This window comes from Cygnus atratus, chromosome 10 (assembly GCF_013377495.2).
Source record: "Cygnus atratus isolate AKBS03 ecotype Queensland, Australia chromosome 10, CAtr_DNAZoo_HiC_assembly, whole genome shotgun sequence".
Lineage (NCBI taxonomy): Eukaryota > Metazoa > Chordata > Aves > Anseriformes > Anatidae > Cygnus > Cygnus atratus.
The window spans coordinates 12,911,248-12,937,107 of record NC_066371.1 but is presented as its reverse complement, the minus strand read 5'-3'; the positions used below and the strand labels follow the sequence as shown (position 1 = coordinate 12,937,107).

General features: G+C 34.6%; 1 protein-coding gene across 1 annotated transcript in view; it reads right to left on the bottom strand.

Moving 5' to 3' along the window:
* Positions 1-25,860, bottom strand: part of DNAH12 (dynein axonemal heavy chain 12) — a 68,810-nt gene that overhangs the window by 4,237 nt on the left and 38,713 nt on the right. The window contains exons 42-68 of the mRNA XM_035546969.2: positions 25,161-25,339; positions 23,881-24,073; positions 23,629-23,790; positions 21,733-21,927; positions 20,830-20,963; positions 20,336-20,498; positions 19,521-19,601; positions 18,107-18,283; positions 17,137-17,268; positions 16,599-16,688; positions 14,933-15,073; positions 14,562-14,803; positions 14,030-14,177; positions 13,406-13,551; positions 12,113-12,327; positions 11,344-11,536; positions 9,915-10,107; positions 8,779-8,951; positions 8,153-8,293; positions 7,069-7,227; positions 6,571-6,715; positions 5,555-5,705; positions 4,980-5,233; positions 4,265-4,405; positions 2,221-2,358; positions 1,042-1,275; positions 435-623 (exon numbers count right to left, since the gene is read on the bottom strand). Of these exons, the coding sequence (XP_035402862.2) occupies positions 435-623; positions 1,042-1,275; positions 2,221-2,358; positions 4,265-4,405; positions 4,980-5,233; positions 5,555-5,705; positions 6,571-6,715; positions 7,069-7,227; positions 8,153-8,293; positions 8,779-8,951; positions 9,915-10,107; positions 11,344-11,536; positions 12,113-12,327; positions 13,406-13,551; positions 14,030-14,177; positions 14,562-14,803; positions 14,933-15,073; positions 16,599-16,688; positions 17,137-17,268; positions 18,107-18,283; positions 19,521-19,601; positions 20,336-20,498; positions 20,830-20,963; positions 21,733-21,927; positions 23,629-23,790; positions 23,881-24,073; positions 25,161-25,339 (4,509 nt within the window). The remainder of the gene's footprint in view (positions 1-434; positions 624-1,041; positions 1,276-2,220; positions 2,359-4,264; positions 4,406-4,979; positions 5,234-5,554; positions 5,706-6,570; positions 6,716-7,068; positions 7,228-8,152; positions 8,294-8,778; positions 8,952-9,914; positions 10,108-11,343; positions 11,537-12,112; positions 12,328-13,405; positions 13,552-14,029; positions 14,178-14,561; positions 14,804-14,932; positions 15,074-16,598; positions 16,689-17,136; positions 17,269-18,106; positions 18,284-19,520; positions 19,602-20,335; positions 20,499-20,829; positions 20,964-21,732; positions 21,928-23,628; positions 23,791-23,880; positions 24,074-25,160; positions 25,340-25,860) is intronic.

The window sequence follows — 25,860 nt, the reverse complement described above, 5'->3', positions numbered from 1 at the left end:
GCAGATATGAAAAACTGCAGAGTAATTAGACACCGTTAAACTTGCTCATGAGTATCTAATCGATACTGTAGTACCATAATCCAAATAAAAGCAATTAAGTTATATTTATCTTTTAAAAACCTTACCATGGTTTTTCCTTACCATGAAAAGTTATAAATACATTTCCATTTTCTTTAATTTTAAACTTGTTCACATAAATGAAACAAGTATTTTTTCAAACTTCATTTGCTGTTTTCTCTGTCCTATCTCCTGTCTACTTTGTAAAAATAGTTTCAAATGAAATACAGCCACACAATTTCCTACTTTCATATTGCACTTAATTCCTTTCAGTAGATTTTTCCTCCAATATGAAATCAATTTTACACTGAAAATTCTGTCTAAAGAATTTCTGCTTTGTAAAAAGATAAATTGGAGTCATTGGTATACTACAATACCTTGCTGAGAATATCATCTGCAATTTCATAAAGAGTGCTGTCACCACCTCCAGAAGAAGTTCCCTGAATGTCTCCTCCTTGTGTTAAAAGCAGAGATTCAAAGAGGATCTTAATTTGCTGAAGATCTTTTGAAATATCCACATTTTCATGCAAACCAAATACCTCTGGTTCCTGACTAAAGGGAAGACTCTAGGACAAAATACAGTAAACATTTGCATGAGATAAAGCAATGGACTGAGAATTAAATCCAAGACTTGTTTAAGAAGCTGAGTGAAAAACTACTACTGACTTCAACAGAAAGTGGATAAGGACCTCAATGATGGGTATTTATAGACAATATTACTGGTGATAGAGCCATCAACTCACACACAGACAGCCATTTCTAAGGAATTCTTGATTATCTGTGCTACATCCTCCTATCTACCTTACTGAGTCCCTCACCCTCGCAGAAACACATACTAGACCATAGCAAGGATCTTACAAGGATGTTAGGCAAGAAGCCAAGCACCCGGTAAAACGTGCTGCAAACCTATTTTTTTTTAATGCAGTGAAGCTTTTAAGGGATGTGTTCTTAGCCCATCTTCATTATGACAGTGTTACTTTTTACCTTAATAAATTCAATGTAGTCCTCATAGGTGCCTTTTGGTGGAGCATAATAGATTCCACTGGGAGAAAAAGTGTAACGAGGATTTTCAATTATTTCAGGATTATAAAAGTCATCCAGCATCGTCAGCAGTAAGCGTCTGTCCCAGTCATCTGTCACACGACCTCCATAATTGCACTCACCAGTTAGGTAAGATACAGCTTCAAACGGAACATGGCTATATTCATTTATGAATAACTGAAACACAAGAGAGACTTGAAATATCTGCAGAGCAACAGTCTGACCTACAAAGTGAAGGCCTGGAAGCTGTAGTGCATGCAAAACTGCCACTTACAGTTTTCTCCCCACTTAAGTGTTAGAATTTCCAAAGTTCTGACACCCCCACCCCCTACCCCCCAACACCCCTCCCGGGTAAAATTACTGTTTAAAATTAACAGGACTTAGTAGTAAAAGCCTCTAATGAACACCAAAATTAATAAATAATTCTTGAATTATTTACAAATGGATAGTTTCTTCAACCTAAACTTTCTAGAAGGACACTTCTCTTTCTTGTGCATGTAGAAATGTGTGTTTCACAGAATTTTTCTTCCAACCTCCAGAACCTTCTGATCTCTTTAATTAACTGCTTGATAACTTAAACAGCTCAACCTTGACTTCTGTAAATCAGTTTTAGCTGTCCTGATTTTGATTTATTAAAGGGCCTGCAGAAGACTCAAGGCCAAGAAGTGTAGAGTACTTTGTTTTAGGGGACAAGAACAGTCTGGGACTCTGTTTAATTAACGTTATATATATAGAAACAAAATTCCTTTTGCTAATCACAAAAGCATGTGAATCACAAAATCACAAATAGGTGACTGTTACTAACATGGTGTTACTTATAGGACAGCGAGCTCTTACATATGACAATTAAAAATTTATTGTACTCATATATACTCATTATATGCCATAAGTCCGTATGCACCAAAATCTCATGCAGAACAATTTTATTTCATTTGTCATTCTGAAAATATTTATATGATTGACGTTCCTTGCCTTTGTGGCTGAAGCGAAGTCATGGAAGTTTGATTAAAACTCTGTGAACATTTGATATAACTGAAGTGGATGCTCCTTTCCGACTATCAGGCTCTTTCCTATGGTTCATAAGATCAGAGATTAAATAAAAGCAGTGATAGATGATTTTACCTGCAGCTGTCTAATACTAATCCTCAAGTCTGATTCATTAAACCCATAGGGTATATTCCAACCAAGAGGCCCAAATTTTCTTCTTTCCTGAACCAGAGCATGGAAAAAACAGACTCCAAAGAGCAGTTTCTCCCATACCTTCAAGAAAAACAAAACAAAACAAAATGAAAAAGTATCATTAACTGACTTACATGTTCATGCTATTCTGGAATTTATACCAAGAACACACCATTTGATTACCACTCTCTGTCTAGTGTACAAATACAGGCAACTATGAAATACGTCGTGATTATTTGACTTGGGAATAGATATGCACACATTTGCCACGTATGCAAACACACTTAGGTGTGCTGTTATCATAAATATCACAGAATGGTTTGAGCTGGAAGGGACTTTTAAATATCCTCTAGTTCCAATACCCATGCCATGGGCAGGGACACATTCCACTAGACCGGTTGCTCCAGGTCCCATCCAACCTGTCCATGAACACCTCCAGGGAGGGGGTCATCCAGAGACTCTCTGGGCAACCTGTTGCAGCATCTAACCATCCTCATAGTAAATAATTTCTTCCTTATATCTAAGTTAAATCTACTCGCTTTTATTTTAAAACCATTTCCCCTTGTCCTGTCACTACACACCCTGATAAAGAGTATCCCCATCTTCCCTGTAGTCCCCTTTTATGTACTTGAAGGTCTCCACAAAACTTCTTTAGGCTAAACAACTCCCAGCTCTCTCAGCCTCTCTTCACAGGAGAATTGTCCCAGCTCTCTGGATCATTTTTGTGTCCTTCCTCTGGACCCACTTTAATAGGTCCACATCTCTCTTGTGCTGGAGGCCCCAGATCTGGATGCAGTACTCCAGGTGATGTCTCATGAGGGGGCAAAGTAGAGGAGAATCACCTCCCTTCACCTGCTTGCCATGCTTCTTTTGACGCAGCCCAGGACACAGTTGGCTTTCTGGGCTGATAATACACATTGCTGGCTCATATTGAGCTTCTCAACCATGAGAACCCCATGTCTTTATCTACAAGGCCGCTCTCAATCTATCCATCACCCAGTCTGGTGATGTTGGGGATTGCTGACCCTGGTGCAGCACCTTGCACTTGGCTTTGTTGAACTGCATGAGCTTTGCTTGTGTCCATCTCTCAAACCTGTCAAGGTCCCTCTGGATGGTATCCCTTCCCTCTAAAGTGTCATCTGCACCACCCAGCTAGATGTCATCTGGAGACTTGCAGAGAGGACATTCAAACCCACTGTCCATGTGACCAATGAAAACGTTAAAGTTTTATACAAGATTTTTCTCTTTTTCCATGTAGAGGGGTGCTGACTTCGTAAGAATTCAAATATCAGATATTTAATTCAAGCCTCAACAGACAAACATATAAAATATAGTTGTACTGTTAAATGTAAATCCTTAGTTGCAACCACTCACAGCTGTATATAATGATTACAATATTCTTTGCTGACTAATCCCACTATTTTTTCACTTCCCTCACAGGTGATGATTACCTAAGGGGCTCCTTACTTATCAGGAAGAGATATGAGCACTACAGTACTAGTCCCTGTGAGCAAGAAAAGGATTTGAGTGCTTACCCTTACCATCTCAATAGTGATAATGCTTATATTATCCTAATTTTATACTTTCAAAAGGAAGTTTGGCTTTGCATGTGCTTCTGTTTGGAATGGCATTACAGCTGAGTTCTGCCCCTCAGTTACACAACTTGGACAGGTATCATCTACTAATGAATGTTCAAAATTTATGCAAACTGTGTAATATGTACATGTAACATTTTAGTTTTGTGTAATTTAATAAAGCCAAAGAAAACATTCTAGCTATTGGCACATGAAATTACCCAGTATAGCAATTCTCAGCTCATCATTTTAATCATTCTAAAACCTAAACTCACAATCACTTCAGTTTATGATATTCATTGGACAGAAATCAGTGTATTTGTGGATCAAAAACAAAGACAGCCAACAACAAAAACACCACCACCACACACAAATAAACAAACTGTCAAGAGACAAAGAGATGAGAAAATTACCAGCTCCTTTTCAGGGCATCCGGAGAAGAATGCAGGATCAGAAAGAGGATCAGAAAGAAATGACTGAAGTAGGTTTAACCGGAGACCAGTAGGAGGTTCATTTGTCATCTTTACTCCGTTTTGCAGAATAGTTACTGGGAACTAGAAATTAAAAAAATAGCAAAACTGCACTCAGAAAGTATGGAATATAAGTTATATTATTAGAACAATATATTATATTGTGTTTGTTATATTATCAGTTATCTGTAAGAAATCACATTTTAAACATCAACAGCTTAAAAAAGTACTCAAAGATAAAGAAAGCTAAGACCATGCTGTAAACTACAAACCTGTATTTTAAAGAGTTTTGTTGGTATTCAATACCTTACAGGTAAAATGTATGCTGCGAAATTAATTTTTTCAATTTATGTGAAAGAAAACCTCACAGAGAACAAAAAAACTCCTTAATTACACATGCTGGCAATATGCAGTTCCATTCACTACTATACAAAATATCACACATCACAATATCAAAGTATTAAAAAAGAAGATTGCTATTGTTATTTTTAGAATTAATTTTCAAATGACCTTTCTTGATTAAATTATCTCTTCAACAGCCTCTAATCATTTTAGAGAAGTTCCACATTATTAGTTCCTTCAGGGATATGAAAATTTTGGTTAAAATTTCACCAGCTTTACCCTTCTATGAATAAATACTGTTTGTCAATACATGTACCTTTGGGGACGGGTAACTAGTAAGCCAAAGTCTGAAGGCTGGATGACATTTTTCACTGCTAAACTCTTCACATATTTTCTCCAGTACCGGCATCCAGGAGACAGCTAAATGACAATTTTGTAAACAAACCCAGGTTCCTTCTTCCATTCCTTCTTGAATCATTTTCGTAGCAATAGGTCCTTGTCCTTGTCCTAATGAGATGGACTGAAACTTATTTCCAACCATTTCTTTGTCATTTGCAAATTTCAGAAGGCCTTGAACAGAAAGCATATGATTTTAGCATTTCTTCATTAAAAAGAAGTTACGTCATAAAAAAATGAAAAAACGTTAATTACTATTTTTTAAAAATGTACATACAACAAGAAGGTATAGCTTTGGTGTAGAGTGTAATTATTCAGTATTAAATACCATTGTCCTTTTTAGGGAGCACATGATTGTATCAGTCTGACATAATGCACTCAAATCTACTTGTGCTAAGGGCAAAATAATCCCCACTGTGTATTGAAGAGGAAGCACAGGTCTCTAATCTGAAAAATTGTTCTTGGCTTTCATTTTCTCTTTGTGTATATACTTACTGGACATGGGATCTGCTCCTGGAGATAGCACAAATATTAGAGGGATTGTAGAATTTGAATCTATGTAACTTTTTGTTATATCAAAAGGTGGTGGCTCTACAAATTTCTTCCCCAGTTTATCTGTTACAAACATTGTTATAGCTGGACCAATCTGGTGAAGTAAATACAGACTATTAACTGAAATCAAACATAAATGATTATTTCACAGCATCTTCAAAGTACACTGTACCCTAACTCAGTTAAATTCCTCAGCAAAACACCTAGACAGAGACCTCTCTAGTTCGCACAGATGTGAGACTAGTTTTGCTGAATGCTTCAGAAGCATAGGTTTCAGCTCATGTTGTCACCCCCTCCCTTTCTTTTCTTTTTTTTTCTTTTCCCCCACAGGTGATAAAAATGTTTTTAGTAAATAGAAGGTAATATGAGCAATACTGAATCACATTAAAACTTTAATTGAGGCCTAGTGTGAAGGACCAGCACGTTTCCCCCTTAGAATTAATTACAAATAATTACACTAATGTTCACTAATAAGCAGTTGCAACACGTACTTTAAATCCTAACATTGGTTGTTACTAAACAGCACACAATACAATTTGCTAAGTGAAATAAGGAAGAATGTGTTAAAAGTTCTATTTGGCTGTTCAACACATTTAATTTCTCTATTGACATTTAACCCTTAGTATGAAAGTACATGGTACTGGACACTCTGTGCATTTCTTCTTGTTAACATGTCCTGCTCTTATGTATATGGGGCGCATCAAAGAACAGGCTGAACACAAATGAGCACTTGAAGAAAACTGTAATGATGAGTATACTCTGAAAAATGCATTAAAATCACATCAAACAGAATATCTCAGATGATGCTTCTGGTGTTTTAACTGCTTAATTGAAAAATAAGAATAGCATTTATTTTCTTAATAACCAATCTGTTCTTCATATTTTCTTTTAACAACTATTGCAAACTATGGTACAAGACCTGCAACAGTCTACAAACACATGATAATGCATCATTTTACCTTGTCTGGCCTTAAGCACCGAAGAATTATCATCTTTTGTAATTCATTTAATGTATTATTCCATTGTTCTGGTAATGGAAAGCTTTGTGGCTCTTTGCTGTCATAAATTTTTTGCCATTCGCCTATATTTTCAGTGACGTTATTCCTAGAGGAAAAAGTGCTTACAATTACTGCAAATACCTGGAGTGTATTTTGATGTTTATCAAAAATACATCTATATCAGAAAATAATCCAACAGCTGAATGAAGCTCTTTTCCCAGCATGCTGTTGCAGAAATACAAGACTTCACCTGAAAGGTTCTGAGTTGACAGTAAGCTCTGCTTCCTCTTCTATCCAGCATTGTGTGGTACTTGAAAGAATCATAGGTGTTGGATGATGGCATGAATTTTTGGCTTCTTGTATTTCAGGAAAAACTCCACTTTAGAACATTTCTTTTCAGCATGTTATGCGTAATTTGGTCAAGAACAATTATGGATAATTCATATCATTTTACTATACCTCAGTCCTTTCAAAGCTGGGATTTCACTTGCACGACATAATTCATCCCAGCTCTTATCTGGTAGCCAAGACGGATCTGGATTCTTGTTTTTATTCTTGAGACCCACACCACCAGTCAGTAAGAACATAAACTCTTGACGTTCAATTTCATTTTTAGCCCTATATTCCAAGCAGGGAAAAAAAAAAAAAAAGAACTGGATAATATTCTGTTATTGAGATATAATTTTGTATAACAAAGAGTTGTTTTAATGAATTATACTTCACTACCATTTAGCAATACTTCTACTGCAGTAAAAGCTGAGATCAGATCACAGTATTCTAGACAATCAAATTGTATGGTAAACAATGACTGATAACAACTACAGTAACGGTTTCAAGATTTAAAAGTATATATCTACATATTTGTTTTTAAAAAGTGCTATTATTCCTAATTTTTAAAGGCTTAATAGAAAAAATAGATTCTGGGAACACAATAAAGCAACAAATTGGGCCAGGAAGAATGGTCCATATACAGGTGTGTACACACTGTTATTAAATAGATATGCACATTATAGTCATGACCATGCAATTTTGAATTTATCTTTCCCTTCAGAATGTATTAGCACAAAATTACAAAAAAAAAAAAAAGCACAGGAAGACAAATAAAAAGACAGTAGAAGAGAGACTACAATTGAGATCTCATGATGGATGCAAAAGGGTATAAGAGGAAGACGAGGGAAAATGGAAAAAAAATAAAAAGACAAAAGCCTAGAAGTTGCTAGAATGGCACAATAGTGGTCAGACTTCTATTTATAAACTTAGTCTTAAGTAATAGCAATAGCTTTTGATACGACGTAGCACTATCCATTTTCTTTAAAGGGATGTATTTTCTTTAAAAGATGTATCAGTGACAAAGCCATTGGTTTAAAGATGAACACAAACATTTTTTCCATAACGTGCCCAAAGGCTATAGTAGTGGTACATGTACCTACATCTTCCACGTATACATATTATGAGTATTAAAACCCCCAAATATTCTTGACTTTTTCCCCAATGAGAAAATCATTGGTTTCTATTATTAAAAACTTCAGAAAAATGAGCTTACATGAGAAGATTACAGCAGAGTAAAAAGGAAAATAGTAGTTTGTCCTTTTCAAACAGTGACCGACATACATTGCAGTACAAATTGTATGTAAAGTGATCAGTTAGGTATCGAAGTCGCTTCTCCAAAATTTTGGATTTGTTACTAAAAAGAAACAAATGATAAGGTGACACTTCAGATTTAATAACTTAAGCAAATCAGTTAAGAATCTAAATCTAACTTTGTGGATGAATCGTATTAAGCCTGCATGCTCCACAAGGGACTTAGATGCCCATTTCCCCCCAAATTCAATTATACTCAATGCTTTACAGCTCTGTTGAGAGTTCCAAGCAAAATAATGAACTGATTTGCTGGAGTTAGGTGGCAGCACTCTTGTAGTGTTCATAGTGAACACCCTTTCTATAAGCAACATTCTTAAAAATACTTAAGTATTAGTCTCCAGTGCATGCTTACAGTTCATGATTTGCTCAAACAGTGACTAAAAAGAACATTTATTTTACTAACAAATTATATTTTGTTTCAAAAGCCTACATTTAAAGAGGGCTGAGAGGTAAATGGTTTAAAAACAGAGGGAACTGTTCAGAAGAGAATGAAAACATCTTATTTTACACCACAAATACTGTATTTACCTATCATGAATAGAGTTGATGAAGAGATTAACAAACCAGCTAAGGGAGTATTGATACATGGGATCTATGTTTGCCAGGTCTGCAATACTGAAGAACAGCACCGATGAATGCTTTGCAATTGGTCGATAGCCTTCTCGAGATTCAGCTATTTTAAGTTCCGTTTTCTCTGCAACCTACATATCAATAGTAATTTCAAGTTTTTTTCCCAAAGACAATCTTTCAATATTCTCTTTGGAACAAAAATGTTCCTATCTAATAACATCATTAAAATATTTCTACACAGCACTTTCTAACACCACAGTAAGACAACTTTAATGTTCCAAAACGCACAATCACAATAGGTGATGCCTACACTAGTAAAATGAGAACTTTAATGCAGTAGTGCCTAATCTATTTATCTATACTGCAGGATGCGGTAGTCAAAACAAAGGACAAACACAGCACAACAGTTCTGATGCATCATTTAGCAGCAACTGTATCAATCTTTATCTCTGCAATATTAAAAAACATGGGCAATTTCAGACTGCTCATGTATTTAAGCTCTATTTATTCTACTATAAATCAGCTTTATACAAAATAATACTTTGAATATAAAAAGGTTTTTCAGAATTAAACTGTTAGATATGTTCTAAGATTACCCTTAATAGGCATTAACAAAAGGACAACATCAGTTTAAAGAAATTCTGATTTCTGTTAAGTCTATAGTAATTTTAAAAACATCTTTATTCTCTTATTATTTGGCTCTCATTGACTTTAGATGGTATTTTATGCATTAAATATAACAAAAGAATCTAGGCTTGCATACCTATATTAATCACCCAGATTATTAATGTGTCTGAATTTTCTATTTGTTTTTAAAATTAGGCCCTTTCTTTAGCTTAACATATTACCTTAACTTCAGGATTTGCCACTTTTTATTCAGTCCTTCAGATAGATATGTATTCTTCAAAACATTTGTAAATTGGAGACTGAATAAACAACCTGTGGAGATTCTAGAATAGTCCAAACTTTATTTCTTCATATTTCACAAGCACAGAATTTCTTCCTTGCATCTAATCCACAGTTCTTTTGCTAGTTGCAAATTTTACATTTAATTTCTACATATTATTAAGGAAAAAAACATTATCATTCCTTACCTGCTGTTTTTTTGTGATTTCGTTAGCCATTATTTTAGCAGAATCCAAGATCTCAATAGCACTCTCATCTTCCAGAATATTCCCTTCAGATGACTGTAAGGTTTCTAAAATTTTCCTCTCGATTTCTTTTAGATTCTTTTTATTGGCTGCAGACTGAAGGATGAGAATATTTCTTTCCTCTTCTAATTCTGGTCTGATGAAGAAACATACGTATAGCAAACATAGTCAATTCTCATCTTCCACTAACTATAAAGGAAGCCCATGAAGACAACTCTCTGTTCCCACCATAAATATTTGTGAGTATTCTCATCAGTTTAAATGGGTTGCTACTGTTGAGCATATATTTATAACAGAGTACAGATTTCTTTGCATAACTTCAGTTCAGTATTTGGAAATGAATTACTGAGTTTTAACATCTTAGCACTTTACAAATGTCGGCACATCCAAGTTTTACTTTATTATATCTCTGGTGTCTGAAAAAAAAGTGTGATATGCGGAGTAAGTTTACTCCTGGAAGCACTTTTTTAGCAAATAGAATTTAGCCCAATTGCATAGACAATTCTGTATGACCCAGAAACTACTTTATGTCTCTGTGAAGGTTCAGATAAGACCTGTATTAAGTTTCAGAGGTACTCTGTGTTTATTTCGTAAGAAATTAAAACTAAATCCTAATAATTCAGCACCTATGTCTGGCAGCTTAATCGACTTGCAAAAACACAGTAATGATTTAAACACAGAAAACTATGTTAATATTATTTAAACAATCAAGGAATATTACAGGAGAAAACTGCCATTAAAAAAAAAACACAATGATTTTACATCTGCTATTTTGATTATCCTGTTGACACTTACCTCACAGTAAACGTGACATAATCTACTTGCATTTCAGTGAAGTCCTAGTAAACTTTGTATAGGACAACTTAGAAAACCAAAAATTTTTTTTAAGCTGTTACTGAGCAACACTTACAACACGTAACATTCATTATGCTTTACAACAAATTCACCTCGTTTCCATTTTGATCTCATCAATGTGTATAAATACCTGAGGTGTGGGAGGCAGAGGGATTTGGCCAACCTCTTTTCAGTGGTTTGTGGGGACAGGACAAGAGGTAATGGCCACAAGATGGAGCACAGGAAGTTCCGCACGAACATGAGAAAGAACTTCTTCACGGTGAGGGTGACAGAGCACTTGAACAGGCTGCCCAGGGAGGTTGTGGAGTCTCCTTCCCTGGAGATATTCAAGGCCCGTCTGTACACCTACCTGGGCAGCCTGCTCTAAAGAACCTGCTTTGCCAGGGGGGTTGGACCCGATGATCTTTCGAGGTCCCTTCCAACCCCTTCAATTCTGTGATTCTGTGTGATTTTGTGATTCCTTGGAATTATGCCATAAAATATTTTAAATGGCCGTTTGCCATACAGAGACACTTACCTCTCTTTCGCTACAACAATACCTAGCAATTGGTCTTCAAGTCCCTCTGGTGTTATCATAAAATTGAGTAAAGAAACTTTTGTAGCAAGTTCAGGCAAATAATGTGGATTTCTCAGTTTTGTGGTAATAAAAAACTTGAAATCACTGGAATACTCAATAATGATCTCACCAAGCCTGATACAATCCATGCCTCCTAAAGTTAAGATCAGAAACATTAAGAAAAACTTTATGTCAATTGCTTATAGAAAAAACATTATTTCTATGATGAATTAAAAGCAAATTTCTTTTCAATGACAATTTTCTGAAAAGTAAAAACAAATAAATAAATCTGATACTCTGCAAAATTTTCACATTGAGTGAAATTTTCAAACTGATTCAATCCAATTTCTACTGTACTTTCAATGTACATATACAATACCAGAGATGGTAATTGAGAACAGTGAAATTACTCTCAAATACTGAATTGTTAGGGACTACCCTTTCCTTCAATTCTCTCTCTGAAATAAACTCCAGTGAACAGTGTTTCAATGTTTCCCCTTTTTATTTCAGAAGGGCTGAACACATACTTGCATTTGTCTGCATTTTCCGTCTTTTTCCAGATAAAAGAGAAAGAAAAGTTGAAAACCAAAGTCACAGCTACTCAACAAGTTTCAGAGAAGCACAAGAAAACTGTGGAGGTAGCAGTAAACCAGGAAGTAAACCAGACAATATCATAGACTAAAAGATGAACAGTAATGTAATCCATGGTTCAAAATTAATTTTGATGTACCTTGCTTAAAAGTCTGTTTAAGTAGCAGAGGTTCAAGTGATGGGTCTAGTTCTTCCCCAACATTTTCCAGCAGAAGTGGAGTTCCAAACTGAATGCAGTTCTCCAGGGTTCTCATATAATCTGCGTCACTGACCTTGATAACATTCAGGCGGTTTTCTTTCTCAAGATTCTTGATCCATTTATTTGCTTGACCTTGAGGATCAATCATTAATGGCCTAGAATATATAAGACAGTTTTCTCAGTTCTTGCAGAAATTTCAAGCTATCTTAAAATGCTTCTGTGTCAGGTTGTCAAGGGAAAAGTGATAAAATCTTGATTTCAGTTATTTTAGAACTTCATTGACAAATGGAGGTACAAGTGTTTTATCACAACTTGAAAAGTAATAACAAAAATAGTTTTAAGGGGTTCAAAAAACGTTCATAACTTTTTTCATAAAATACACCTGAATGCAGAATTCTATGAAAATCTTGTTCTGTCCCTCCACTAGAATTACCACCATTTATTACCGTTTATTTATCTATATTTTTAAATTAAATTTATTTTTACAAATTCTGATAGTTTTGAGTTCTCTCTCACATATCTTTGCACCTAAAAAAAAAATCAACAATCAGTTGCAATTTGAATCTGAGACGTTAGTGTGTTAGTTGGTGTAAGGCTGGAATTGTAAGAAGGGCAGGGCAAGATGACTATTTTAATTTTGTTGAACAAAATTTGTTCCCCTTTACTCTTGCTGATTTTATCCATATTTCTGTATTTTAATAGAAGTCAAGAATGAACAACATAAAACATCTCCTCTTACTGCACCCTTCAGAGAATTTAAGTAACATTCAAAGAATGGAATTACACACTGTAATCCAAATGCAATCTGAATCTATAGTTAAGACTCTTAAGATAACACAGATCACAGGAACATTACTAGGAAGTTTTATAATCTTATGTTCCAGCTGAGTGCAGACAATTTGTAGATAGCTAATGGGAGCTTTCACATCACTGCACCTCCTGAAAGCTTCCAGTAACTTCCAGTAACACACCCCTGCAGGAGCACTGCACCTCCAGAAAGCTTCCAGTAACTACATATTCAAATTCCTCTAGTCTAATACCTCTCAAATTTATTAAATTCACAGGACCAGGATAAAAGGTTTCCAGTTCTGCTTTCTGGTACATTGTATTTACAGAGGCTAAAGTGTCTCTAGATGTTTAAGGTTTTTGTTTGTTTGTTTTGTTTGTTTGCGTGTGTTTAAGTGAAATCTTGTTTTTGTTTGGATTAGAAAATTAAACCTTTTTGTCACCTACCAACGTCTTGACTTCTCAACAATGACCCCATTGTCTACAGAAAAGACATCAGTTGGTAAACCAGCAATATTCCAGGCTCTTATTTTTATTGGGTCACCAAGAGTATTGATCAAAGAGAAATTATCAGAACAAGGGATATTTTTCTCCTGCAAGAAAAGAAAAATAGAAAGAAACAAAGAAAGAAAGAAAAAAAGTGAACTTTTATTACATGTTTCTTTACATCTTTTATTAAATGCCTTCAATTCAGACGGGCAAAGTGCATTTCATTTTAAGAGTTTTTTAAAGAGATTTTAAAGTTAATCCTTCCATTTAAAGGCAAAAGAGAGAAAATTCTGAGATTATATTTAAATAATAATCAAGCCTCACAAAGTCAATGATGTGCTCTCAATTTCAGATATGCTACTTTAAGCCTGAAGTAAATTCACTGATTCAGGGAAGCCTAAATTTACAGAATACTGGATTATCAGAATTTATCTCACTTATTTTAATGAGTTTTATTAGGCTAGTAATAAACAAATTAAAAGGGATTTTAGGTTTAGGCCCACATTATGAAGCCTTTTGCAGTAGTCTAAAAACAACAACAACAAAAAAAAACACTATTAAAAAATAAGATAATGTTCTAACCTTGCACAGCTTGCTCCAATCTTTCGTACATTCTTGTCGAAATCCAGCAGTAAATGCTCCCAGATAAGCTATCACACCAGCTGATATCAGAACATCTCCTGTCAAATTATCATATGCGTCTTGAAGATCGTTTGCAGCGTTATTCCATCTATGACAAGCAGACGTTAAAGAATAAAATGGTGCTGAAACCTCCACATTTATGGCATTGATGACAAACATCAACCTTTTTGTTGTTCTTATATCATATATGTATGTACATGTTATATCTGTATCTCTATATAGAGAGATGTTGTTCTATATATTACATTGTTGTTTCTTCACATTTTGAAGACTTTCTCTACAATTCTCCCAATGTTGCTGCCTGCATTTTTATATTACAAATAATTAAGGATCTTTCAAGGGCCCAAACAGTTACAGTCCCAAACTATACAGCCTTCAGATAGAGATACAGCATTAAAGGCTCAGAGAACTGATGTAGAAACTAACGTTTCTACAATAGATACTATATCTGACATTTGAACTTTAACCTGACCTTGATTTCTCTCCACCAAGGCCTCCAATCAACTTCTCTGCTCGTTCTAGTTTTTTAGCACACAGATCAACCTGGAATTCTAAACGAGCCTTTTCTTCAGTTTTCTCAGTAAAGGTTCGTTCCAAAGCAGCCAAACGATTTTCGACTGCTGCAAGTTCATCCCTCTTCTTATTCAAAAGTTCCAGTGTCTCTGCTAAGGATTGCTGTGCCTCTCTCAAACGATCTTTCTTGGGTGCAACCACCTATTCAATTGCAAACAATACACAAATGCACATTTTGTATATTTATTATTTAATAACAATGCTTAAGGTGAAGATACCAAGCAAAGGAAAAATTTCATAATCACCGTGGGATCAGGATCAAAAACTTACCTTTGCAACCCTGTCATACACCTCCATTGCCATTATCCACTTACACAAACCCTCTGCTGCTGAGGAAGCTTTAGCCACCTTTGGTGGATCAAACTCTGGATTAGTCAGGTATTCAGCCCGAATCTTCTGCATGACAGCTGCCTGGATAATGAATGCATTACAGGTCATTAAAGTTTTCATATGGCAAAGGCTTAATGCTGACACTGATTGCCATTTCTCTATACACCAAAATAGTAAAGAACTGCTCAGCATTTATTAATTGTTGTAGAAACCACTTCTCATTTGTTTCCTCAAATTTCCCTGTCACTCTTTGCAGTCCTTCATGTTTTCATCCTAATCCTATCATTATCCTTCATAATCACACAATTAGTATATCTTCCATGTGGCAGTTACTTAAACGTTAAGAGCATTACAGTCTTATAGAAGCCATAATTTACACTGTCCCTTGATGCAAAACATGCTAATTTCATTATTTGCTATCATTTCTTGACACAGCTATTGGGATTGACTATAAGAATGTGTATCTACTAACATAAGACAAGATCTGAATGAATTACATTGCTTGTGCCTACTTTTTGGGACCAGCTTTCTAAAGGGCAAAGCAAGTTCAATCTCTACTGAACTTGGAAAACTGCAAGAATCACACTCTTGAACAATATGATCTTTGGGGGAGAAGGTCATAATTTAAAGTTATGTAGCTAGTACACTTCCTGGTTTATTGTGTATCTTCTAGTATATGTAAAAAAATATTGCCCATTTTTTCAGCATGCATTCAATCAAAATTACACAATTAGAAACAACCATTATAAAAAGAACCAATGTAGACAGTTATTTTAAAAAATGAAAACATTATAATTCTGGAATAATTGACTGAGAAAAACTATCTTAAAAAAAAAAGGCATGGAAAGGTTGGACAGGGATCAAATGTTCACTGTCATTACAAAATAAATAATAAATAAATAAATAAATATAAAACCAAAACAAAATACATGAAATGAGGCTAAGAGGACCAAGCTTCAGAAGAAACAACACAGCTTTTCATATCACTTAAAATAGACTTCTGGAGTGCTTTATGAAAAGATCTTGTGGCTATTGAAAGCGTATATGATCTTAAGGGGACTAGAGAAGTTAAAGAAGAGTGATCCACCAAAAGCTACTAAACACAGAAACTACCTAACTTAGGGCATCCTTCATTTAAATTGTGGGAGGGTGGAAAAATATTTGGTGAAAGTATCATACACACTATTCTTTTCAAGGCACCTAATTATGGCCATTTTTGGGTAAGACAGATGACAGTTTGTGTTATTTTTATGTCTTTTTTATGAGATAGTACTTATAAATTGCAAAGCTAGAAAAATTTGTGCACAGAAGGACATTTCATTCAAATAGAAAATAGGCAAAATAGAAGCCTTAGAAACTCCCAAAGGGAATTTTAAATCCTTCTGAAATGCCACTTACAAGGGTCACCCTGAGAAAATTTAACTCATTTGCCATTACAATATTCATCCTATAAAGTTGCCTTGTAATCTTGTAAACATTGTTGGTCATAATAAGTTGACAAATTCAGGCCAAATGTGACCACTAATATAATATTTTCTAATTTTTTCCCCCTGGAAGAAAACATATACATGGCAAAAACTACTGAAAATTTAAACAAAAACCATACCGGAATATTGTCCTTGTCATACTCTTTCAAATCCTTTAAGAAATTCATGTCACCAAGCAGCTTCTTGCTTGGACCCCAGTAATCTAAAATCTACAAAAGAAAGCAGGAAATAACTTTTCAAACTTTAAAACAAACACACACAAAAAAGAGAAACCTTTTCTAATTAGCTCATGTATATTTAATACGGATGATCTTGTATCTCATTGACACAGGAATGAAGTCTATCATATCAAATATTTTCCCCCAACCATATCTAAAAACCAGGCAGTGACTCAAGGAAGAATTATTATCTCTTTACCTATATATGAGTTAAGCAAATTACATGAGTTCTCTCTGCATGTTTCAGAATTCCAAATTATGTAAGTTGGACACTGAAGATGTCTGAAGCATAGTTTTCAGCAAAATAATGAATGGAGGCTGTAAATACTTCCTTACTTTACTGGATCTCAGGTTATTTTACTTATTGAACAAGTGTCCTGTGCTGTGACAAAGAACATGAATTACACTTTTATTTGAAACTCGAAGTCTGTCATATTACCTTGCCTCCAGTCCCCGAAGGATCTGGAATTCTTTCAGGTTTTATGTCATTCATAACACAGACAGCAGCCATGACAAGTTTGACACCAGACGGAGGATTTTTCATTGATTTGACAATTGATATATCAGAAGGCTAAAATAAAAATCACATTAAAAAAAAATGATGTTATGCTTTTCTCACCACTAAGATAAATGAACAGAAAAAAAAAAAAAAAAGGAAATTACAGCACCATTGCCAATGAACATAATTATAAAGGACTTTAAGGACTTTTAGAAGGGATGATACAGCATTAGCAAGGCAATTAAAAAAAAACATTAATTTATCCTATGCAGAGGTATAAAAATGAAAGCAATACTGGTAACTGTAAACTAATGATTAACTAAAATTATATTTTTAAAAGTCTAGGTCAGAATTCTTTTACATGCTTTCATAAGCATCATCTAATATACATCTCATATACTTCATAACTCCTACAAAGCAAGTCCTGCAGGACTTTGTAAAATATACTGCTTTCAGATCATGCCTAAGTCATGACAAAGTCATGACAAAGAGGAAACCTTTCACTTAAAGATCCAGATAATTCTTAGCCACAAACATAGGCCTTCTTACACATTGGTGGTCAACTTTAACTTAGCTGAAAGAGAAAATTCAGCTGATACCACTGTTGATAACTTCAGGTTTTGGGTATTTTCCCCAGAGGTGGACTTTCTTGCAAAGGAACAAAAAAAATTTTTAATGCACAACCCCTCTCTCCCCTCCCCTCCCCACCCCCCTCTTGTAATCTGAGTACATTGGAATGAACATCTACTGAACCATAACTGTTAACAGGTATTATATCTCTTTTGCCAAAGCCCAGGAAATTTAGTACTTTTTAATATCCTTTCATCTCAGTGCATGCTTTCCCGAATAAATGGAAGAGTATCATCATATTAAGTAACTCTTCTGACTGTTGAAGTTTAGATTAGCTTGCCTTTAAAATGTCAAGAGCATTAAGTGCAGCCTCCAGTGCTGGGATCGCCTCTGCCAGATCACTTTCACACTCATTTTTCAAAGCCTGAGCTTCTTCAGCTTTTTCTGTCGCAATTTCTTCATCTACTTTTACAATTTTTCTTTTTTGTTCTACTTCTGCAGATTCTATCTCTATAGTCTAAAGAAAAAGATATGGGTGAGCTTCCTATTGAATGATGAAACAAATTGAGATTACCTAGGTTAGCAGTTATGGAATAATTTGATATTCTCTTTTTATTTTTCAGTATTTCAATATTTTCATGTATTTTCAATTTACGTTAATGGAATAATTTATTTCTTAGCATTGTTATGGATCTTGCAGCATTGTTATGGATCTTTAACAGTAGGTACACTGCATGAAATCAGATTACCATCAATAAAAGCTAAAGTATGTTCAAAGTTCATGAAAGAAAACAAGTTTGTGCATAAGGCTGTAATTCAAAAATGACTAGCTTTTACAGTGAGTTTTCATAGCTTCAGTTTGTAATACTGACTACAGAAATTTATTTTATGTTCAGGGACAAGTCAACCCTTCAACCAAGTACTCCCTCTTCAGTTCTGCAGAAGTGGTATTTATTTTTCTTAGATGCTGTTCGCTGGTAGTGGTGGAGCTGAAATCTCAGTTTCTTATAGTAGGTAGAAGACATACCACTGTATCTGTAAAAACACTTACAAGCACCAGAAGCAGGTGCACAGAAATGTTACTCAAATTTCGCTTTTTTGTGATGCAGCAGTAACATACCAGATAAGTGTCTTTTCTCAAGTCAGAGTTTTCAAATACACTTAAGAGACTGTTCCCAAATCCCAATAAATTTTTATGAAGTTACTCCTTTTTAGGATCCTTTTAAATATCAACTGTATAATCCCTGTGCACACAAAGACAAACCATGCAATACTTACCTTGTTTATTTTGTATGCTGAAAAACTACGATGTTTGTGAATAATTGTGAGAAACCCAGTCTAACCCCTATTAGCGTGAATGTTTCTCTAACATCCTTTAGCACGTAGCTTAGGCAAGGACTGTATATTCATTTGACTGTATATGTATTTTAGATAAAAAGTAAAATTTTCTTCCAGTTCAAAGGATATAAGCACAAACAGCTGCAAATTTTACAGTACTGCTAACCGCAGTAAACAAGAAGCTCAAAAACACGAACTCAGCTCTTATTTTCTAAAAGATACATATCGGTAACCATATGTAGGCATATTCTTTAGAATCTGTCAACAGTCAGCTGAGACACAGAACTGCATTGTATGATTAGATTCCTCATTCAAAACTAATTACTATGAAGGTGAAATTATATATATATATATATATATGTGGTATCCATATGCACATGCCTGTGTTAAAAATAAAATGTTTTATGCAACTCTACCTTCATCATGTTTGCATTATCCAATTTAGCCTCTTCCAGTTTGGGCTGCAGCTGAACTAGCTCTTGTTTCATCTCACCAACCTATACATATGCAAAAGAATTAACCAGGATTCTGAATTGCAAAATATAATTTCCAACAATTTATTTAGAACCCAGATTTTATCCAATGACTAATTTACTGGTGGAAGGAAAAAAAAAAACATTTGTTTTCAAATCAAAACACTTCAGAGACTTATTTTTATCTCGTGTACAATCACTAATTTTAAGAAGTACATTTATTTTTAGTACATTCACATAACTATTTAGGAAGGGAAGCTCTGTTCACATACTGCTTAGAAATGCATGCTTAGAGGCCTTTGGACTCTAACATGACAGCTATGAATGCAAGAAAAAAAGGCAAAACAAATTTATTGTATTTTTACTGTTTAAGATTGACCAGAATCTTGAGATAATTTGTTTGAAATTAATCACACAAATTATTAGGTATAACAGAAAAATAATATATCATAAAAAAACAGTATGGGTCACTTTTATATTTGCTGAAATGTACCGCCCCTCATTGTTAGAAAATATATTTTTTAAACAATAAATATTTTGTTCACACAGACCCAAGCTAGAATGCAAATCATTTCTTAATTTTAACCAGATTTGGAACCAGAAAATTAAGGTTGCTCCCCATTTTAAGGATTTTAATCCATTTCTAAACCTCCACATACTTAAAGATCTGAAGTAGTGCTTTTGACTTATCTCTCTAGCAAAAGACCTGCTTCTGCCAACCACTCTGTATTTTCAGTTCCACTTCCGTCCCAAATCACCTGTGATTCAGCAAAAGCTAGTTTATCTAGTCCATTCACGTATTTCGTCTTGGCTGTCATTACAGAGTCTCGTTTCTCAGTCAGAAGTTTCCGAAAGGCAGCAATAAGTTCAAGGTAAGAAGTGGGAGTAACATAATTATGGCGTTTGAGACTTTGAAAAAACCTATTAGAAATAAAGAATACCTTTAATTGTTGTTATTATTATTATTATTGGCTTAACTATTGGTAGAAAAGGTATGCAATGAACTATTTGTCAATTAACAGAAGTAAATGGTTTCCAAAATTTTATATATTTTAGGCAGACAAAGATTATACATTAATTTATAAGACAGAAATGAGTAGTAATGAAACTCAGCCACCTATCTTGTTTCTTGCCCCTTATAAATCAATTTTTGAGTTCTCTGATGTTCATTTTACTCCTTTCATTAGCATAATCTTTTTCTTCTTAATATTTCTAGAAATTAATGTGTTGTTTTTAAAAGAAACAGACTGACCTTGAGGAAAGTGATAGAACTGAAGTATGAAAGTATTGACAGATGGGCACAACCTCCTGACGCTCACTGTCTGTGAGCTCAAGTGTTTCTAAGAACTTATTTGCCACACGCTCAAGGGCCTCTTCGGGCCATGGCTGATGGAGAAATGAGGAGAGAAGAATGTGTAAAATTTAGCTGTTAGCGGTCTTCATAGTTTAAAGAGATTTTTCACCATTTGAAATACCAGTATGAGACACGCTAGTCCCAACTAGGACTCAAGAACGATGAACTGATATGAGAGTTACATCAGGCAGCAAGGTCGCTACCCATGCAATCTGTTCTGGTGACTCCTGGATGATCTTCTAGTTAAAAGCTGAATATTGTCACGCTATCCAAACATTTCTGCATCTATGTTATCCTTTGGTAGATGAATCAATTGACTTCAGCACCAAGCCAACCTATAAAGTTAACTGTACTTTAACTGCAAATAACTTTGCTTTTTAGCAAGGATCAGTAGCTTTCCAAGTTTTATTCTGATATAAAAGATTTACTTACAGTATTCCAACAGGACTTGCATTTGCTTAACAGACAGCAGAAATTATGACCATTGTGCAATCACACTGAAATGTTTTCTCTAGTCCTTTAAAACATATATATTATGAAAAAAATGACAAATTACCATCACCAAACTGAGACTACTCACTACTGTAGAAGTGTAAAATTTGTAGCAACAAAACGTGAATTTCTTTAGTTCAAGAAATACTGAGACTACACACCAAAGAGCTCCCGAAATATTACCAAAACTGTCTATGCTATTTCAAAATTTTGAAAAACAGAGTAATTCTATACCATGAAAACACAGACATGGTTAAAAAACTGATATAGTTCATTGACAAAAAAAAAAACAAAAATATTTCCACATACCTGGAACCAATCAATAGTACAGCAGTTGATGAGTGAGGGAAACTGTCTCAGACGATTGCGGAAAGCATCTCCAATTGGGCTGAATGCTACCACAATATGGAGATTTTCTTTGCAGCAGTTCACAAAAAATGCAAATAAGGCCAAGGGACTGAGTTCTTCATGTTTATTGCCAGCCTGAGCTAGTGTACGAACACCCTTGGGAATGATACATAGGGTAAAAGCTGTTATATAATTTCTCATTAAGTACTTCTGAAGTCCTTTAACAATCCTGTTAATGATAGTAACACCATGAAATATTTTTTTTAATTAATAAATGAAATAAGTAGAATAAACTAGAAAGAAAGAATGAATACTAAGTACTAGTTGAGAATAAGTAAATGAATAAATATTGTAAATATTTATGAGTATGTAAATATGAGTAAATAGTACATTTACTGTAAATCTGTGACACTAACAAATAATTCTAGAAAAGATCACCTGTTGCGCTGAACAACTGAGAATACATCAGAACAAAAATTGGAAAAAAAAATAGATTCCAAGTGCCAGATAGACAAGACACATTAGGATAAGACAGATGGCTAAGACACATTTGGAAAATCAAAAATTTAAATTAGCTCCCTCATGAAATAAAGGACCAAAGTCTTCAGGTGATGAACAAATAAAATTAGACTTAATTACAACCCATCTTCAGTCACTCAAACAGATTTAGGATATATGAACAGATGAGGCAAATTACTACTCCCATTACACAAAAACACATGTTGTTCTCATCTACATTTAAGTGCTATATAAGTTCCCTAAACAACACTTCAAGACATGAACTTACTGAGAACATTTTCAGTATTAATATTACACTAAAATATGCTGTATTTACCTAATTGGAGAGGAATATTCAAGTTTCAAACATATTCTATTGATTTATTTCAAAAAAACCCTCTCTCTCTCAAAAAAAAAAAAAAAAAAAAGACTACTTCATGAAAGTATTATCCTCAGTTAACAATCCATGAAACACTTAGGCCTTACTGTAACTCCCTACAACTCAACTTATTCCACCACAAGAGCATGTATGCTTTACATAACCCTGCAATTAAAATAAATGACAAAAATCAGATTAGTAGCAATAAAGTGGAAATATTTTGATGAAGCAGATTTAAATGAGTAACAAGTAACTTTGTCCCAGCTGGCATATTATAGGTAGCTACCAAGTGCTAGCATACACCAATTGGGTATGTTTGTACAAACTGTAAAATTGTAAAAGGGACACATCATGTATGCAACTTGAGATATACAGAGATTGATGCCCCTACCTCCCCCAACCAGTGATTGCTATTTTGAAAATTCCAAGCATGATTTAAGTTATATTTATTTATTTATTTATTGCCCAAGTACACTGCATCTTTACTTCTAAGCCTGATTTCATGGAGCACCCTCCCCCAGCTTCTCTCTGATCAGACGTGTCAAGACTATGAAATGCTGTCAAACAGTGCCCTAGACCACAAGAGTCTACTGACAAAGACAGGCTGTCTTTTTCTCAAAATACATCTTTGTCCTGAATGGATCAATGAAAACATTATGAGGTACATTCTTCTTCTGCACAATATAATGCAAAAAATAACTATGGCTCCAGCATATTAACATATTTGTGAACAACGTTCCCTATGTGGACATCTTAATGGGTTTGTGAACAGAGTATGAGGTCAGAATTAAAGCTTGTAGTAGGCATAAGCTATTCCAGCTTACTAATAACTAGCTGATTTATCTAAAAATCTCAAAAAAAACTCACAAAATTGAATGCATATATCCAAAAGCCACTTTGAATTAAGGCATACTTCATACTGAACTGATAAAATAGCTTAAATGGGAAATGACAGAGAATAAGAGAATTTATAAAGATACCTCTATAATTTCTTGTTTTTCATCTGCTGCAAAAAGATTGGGTACCTCCCCAGTGTTGAGGACACTGTCAATGTCTTCTAAAAAACTTTCTTCTTTAATTTGTGCGTCTGTGATTATGAATACAGTTTTCAAGCCCTTTACACCTGTGTTCTTCAGCAGCCTCTAAAAATGCAAGACAGTTAAAATATTGTATAGTCTGAAACATCCTTTATCAAAATCAAGTCAAAATGCAAACAGGTTATTAATACTCACTTTCAGGTCTTCTCTCCACTCATTTGTGCCATAGGTTTTTGAAATCTCTGGTTGAAAAACGCACATTTTTGACATAAATGCTGCTAGACGAGTCAAAGACTGACGTCCACTTCCTCCCATTCCAACCAACAAAGCATTACCTCCTGACTGCTTCAGTATACGGCTTATACGAGACAAATGTTCCAACACATACCTAAATTTGAAATGTGTTAATTACCAGAATGGCAGAAATATATATACATCTGTGCACCAATAAACCCATTAAAAATGTACAGAAGTACCATCTCCAAAACAAATTTCTGAAGGCACATGGAGGGTGAGAAAGGGAGTTATATACACCACGATAAAATAAAATCAAAAACAAATGTTTTATAATTTATATGTGAAATAGAGAAGGGAACAACATTTTCAGAAAGCAGTACCTGCACATCACTGAGAGCCCTGCCTACTGTGGAAACACAACCATGGTTTATTTTGGAATTTGCAGCAAGATCTACAGCAGACCTTGTTTAAGCACAGGGTGTAAGCTGAGTAGTTCCAAGCAGTCTTAAAAATAGTTAAAGCATTTCAAAGAAGTCTTGTTCATTTTGATTGATTAGAAATTGTAGATTGTAGTCAAATGAGGATGTTATCCATGAGAGGGGTCTCTAAGGCTAAAGTCATACATGTTTCTCCTTCCTCCTGGCTGCCCTTCTGTGAGGTAACTGGGTTATTGCTTCTATGCTCAGGAAGAGGCCTTCAATCTGAGGCTGTCAGCTCTTCACACTCCCAGTACAGTTGTATATAATAGAGGTACTTACAAACCCAGATTGTCAAAATGACTTAGACTAAATAAACTGTGTGTAAACGAACTAGTCATCTTCACAGATCATCTACATGTCAAATTACACTGGCAATTATGACGGGACAGTAACCTCTACCAACAGGGAGGTGGCTGCAGGCTAAACTGACATCAGTCTTCACTGGTAACAGAAGCCCAGCAGAAGTCAAGCACCCACCAGATTTGGCGCACAAGGCTTCTGTAACAGCTGAAGAATACATTCAAAGAGTCTCTCAGGAAAAAACAAAAAAAAACAAAAAAAACCTTCTCATTATTTACTCTCTCATAGAAAAATGCAGAGCCATAACAGAAAAATTAGTTCATTTCCATCCAAAAAAGTGGAATACCAGGAACACATAAAAGGGACAAAACAAAAAACACAGCCTGCAAAATTGGATACGCTGAATTAGCAACTACTGCTCAGAGCTCTTTGTATTACTATAATACAGAGTGTACACACCTGAAAACCACAAGGTTCATTCCTGTTTTGTGCGTTTGATTATATTCATCCAGACACTGCTCTACAACATCACCAAACAGCTGAATGCTTGGAATTTCAACATAAAGTCTTTCATCTCCCTCAAGTTCTGGATTCATGTAGTCACCAAAAAACAAACTTCTCATGTTTTCTTCTGTCACCTATTGTATATATACAACAAATTATGAAGTAGTGTTTAATAATAATATTTCTCAGTAGGAATTTTAGGAAAGAAAGGAGAATTTAGACAAATACTCAAGAGAGCAGAACAAGCACTCTGAAATATTTTAACTCACAAACAACACCCACCTCAAAATTCTGTATTTCCCAGATTAAACAATATTCTTTCAAAAAAAATTTGTTCTTGAACATAATTGTCTTGATTAGCCATTTATAGTCTCATGATAGTAACTGCCAGCTTATACCAAATTTGTAAGACGTATGTTTCACAAATTTCAACATATGAAATGGGCAACTATGACCACAAAGTTATTTCTTCTATACAGCAAAGAATGGGGGGGGGGGGGGGTCAAGGAATATGACATGACTTATACAACATTCAAAATATTAAAATGTCGTTACCATTACAGAACGCAGCTTACCACATGATAATTCAAACATGGGCTAGATTTAAAAAGGGAATGTCTTTTTTCTCAGTAAATCAGGTCTCTGGAAGTTACAT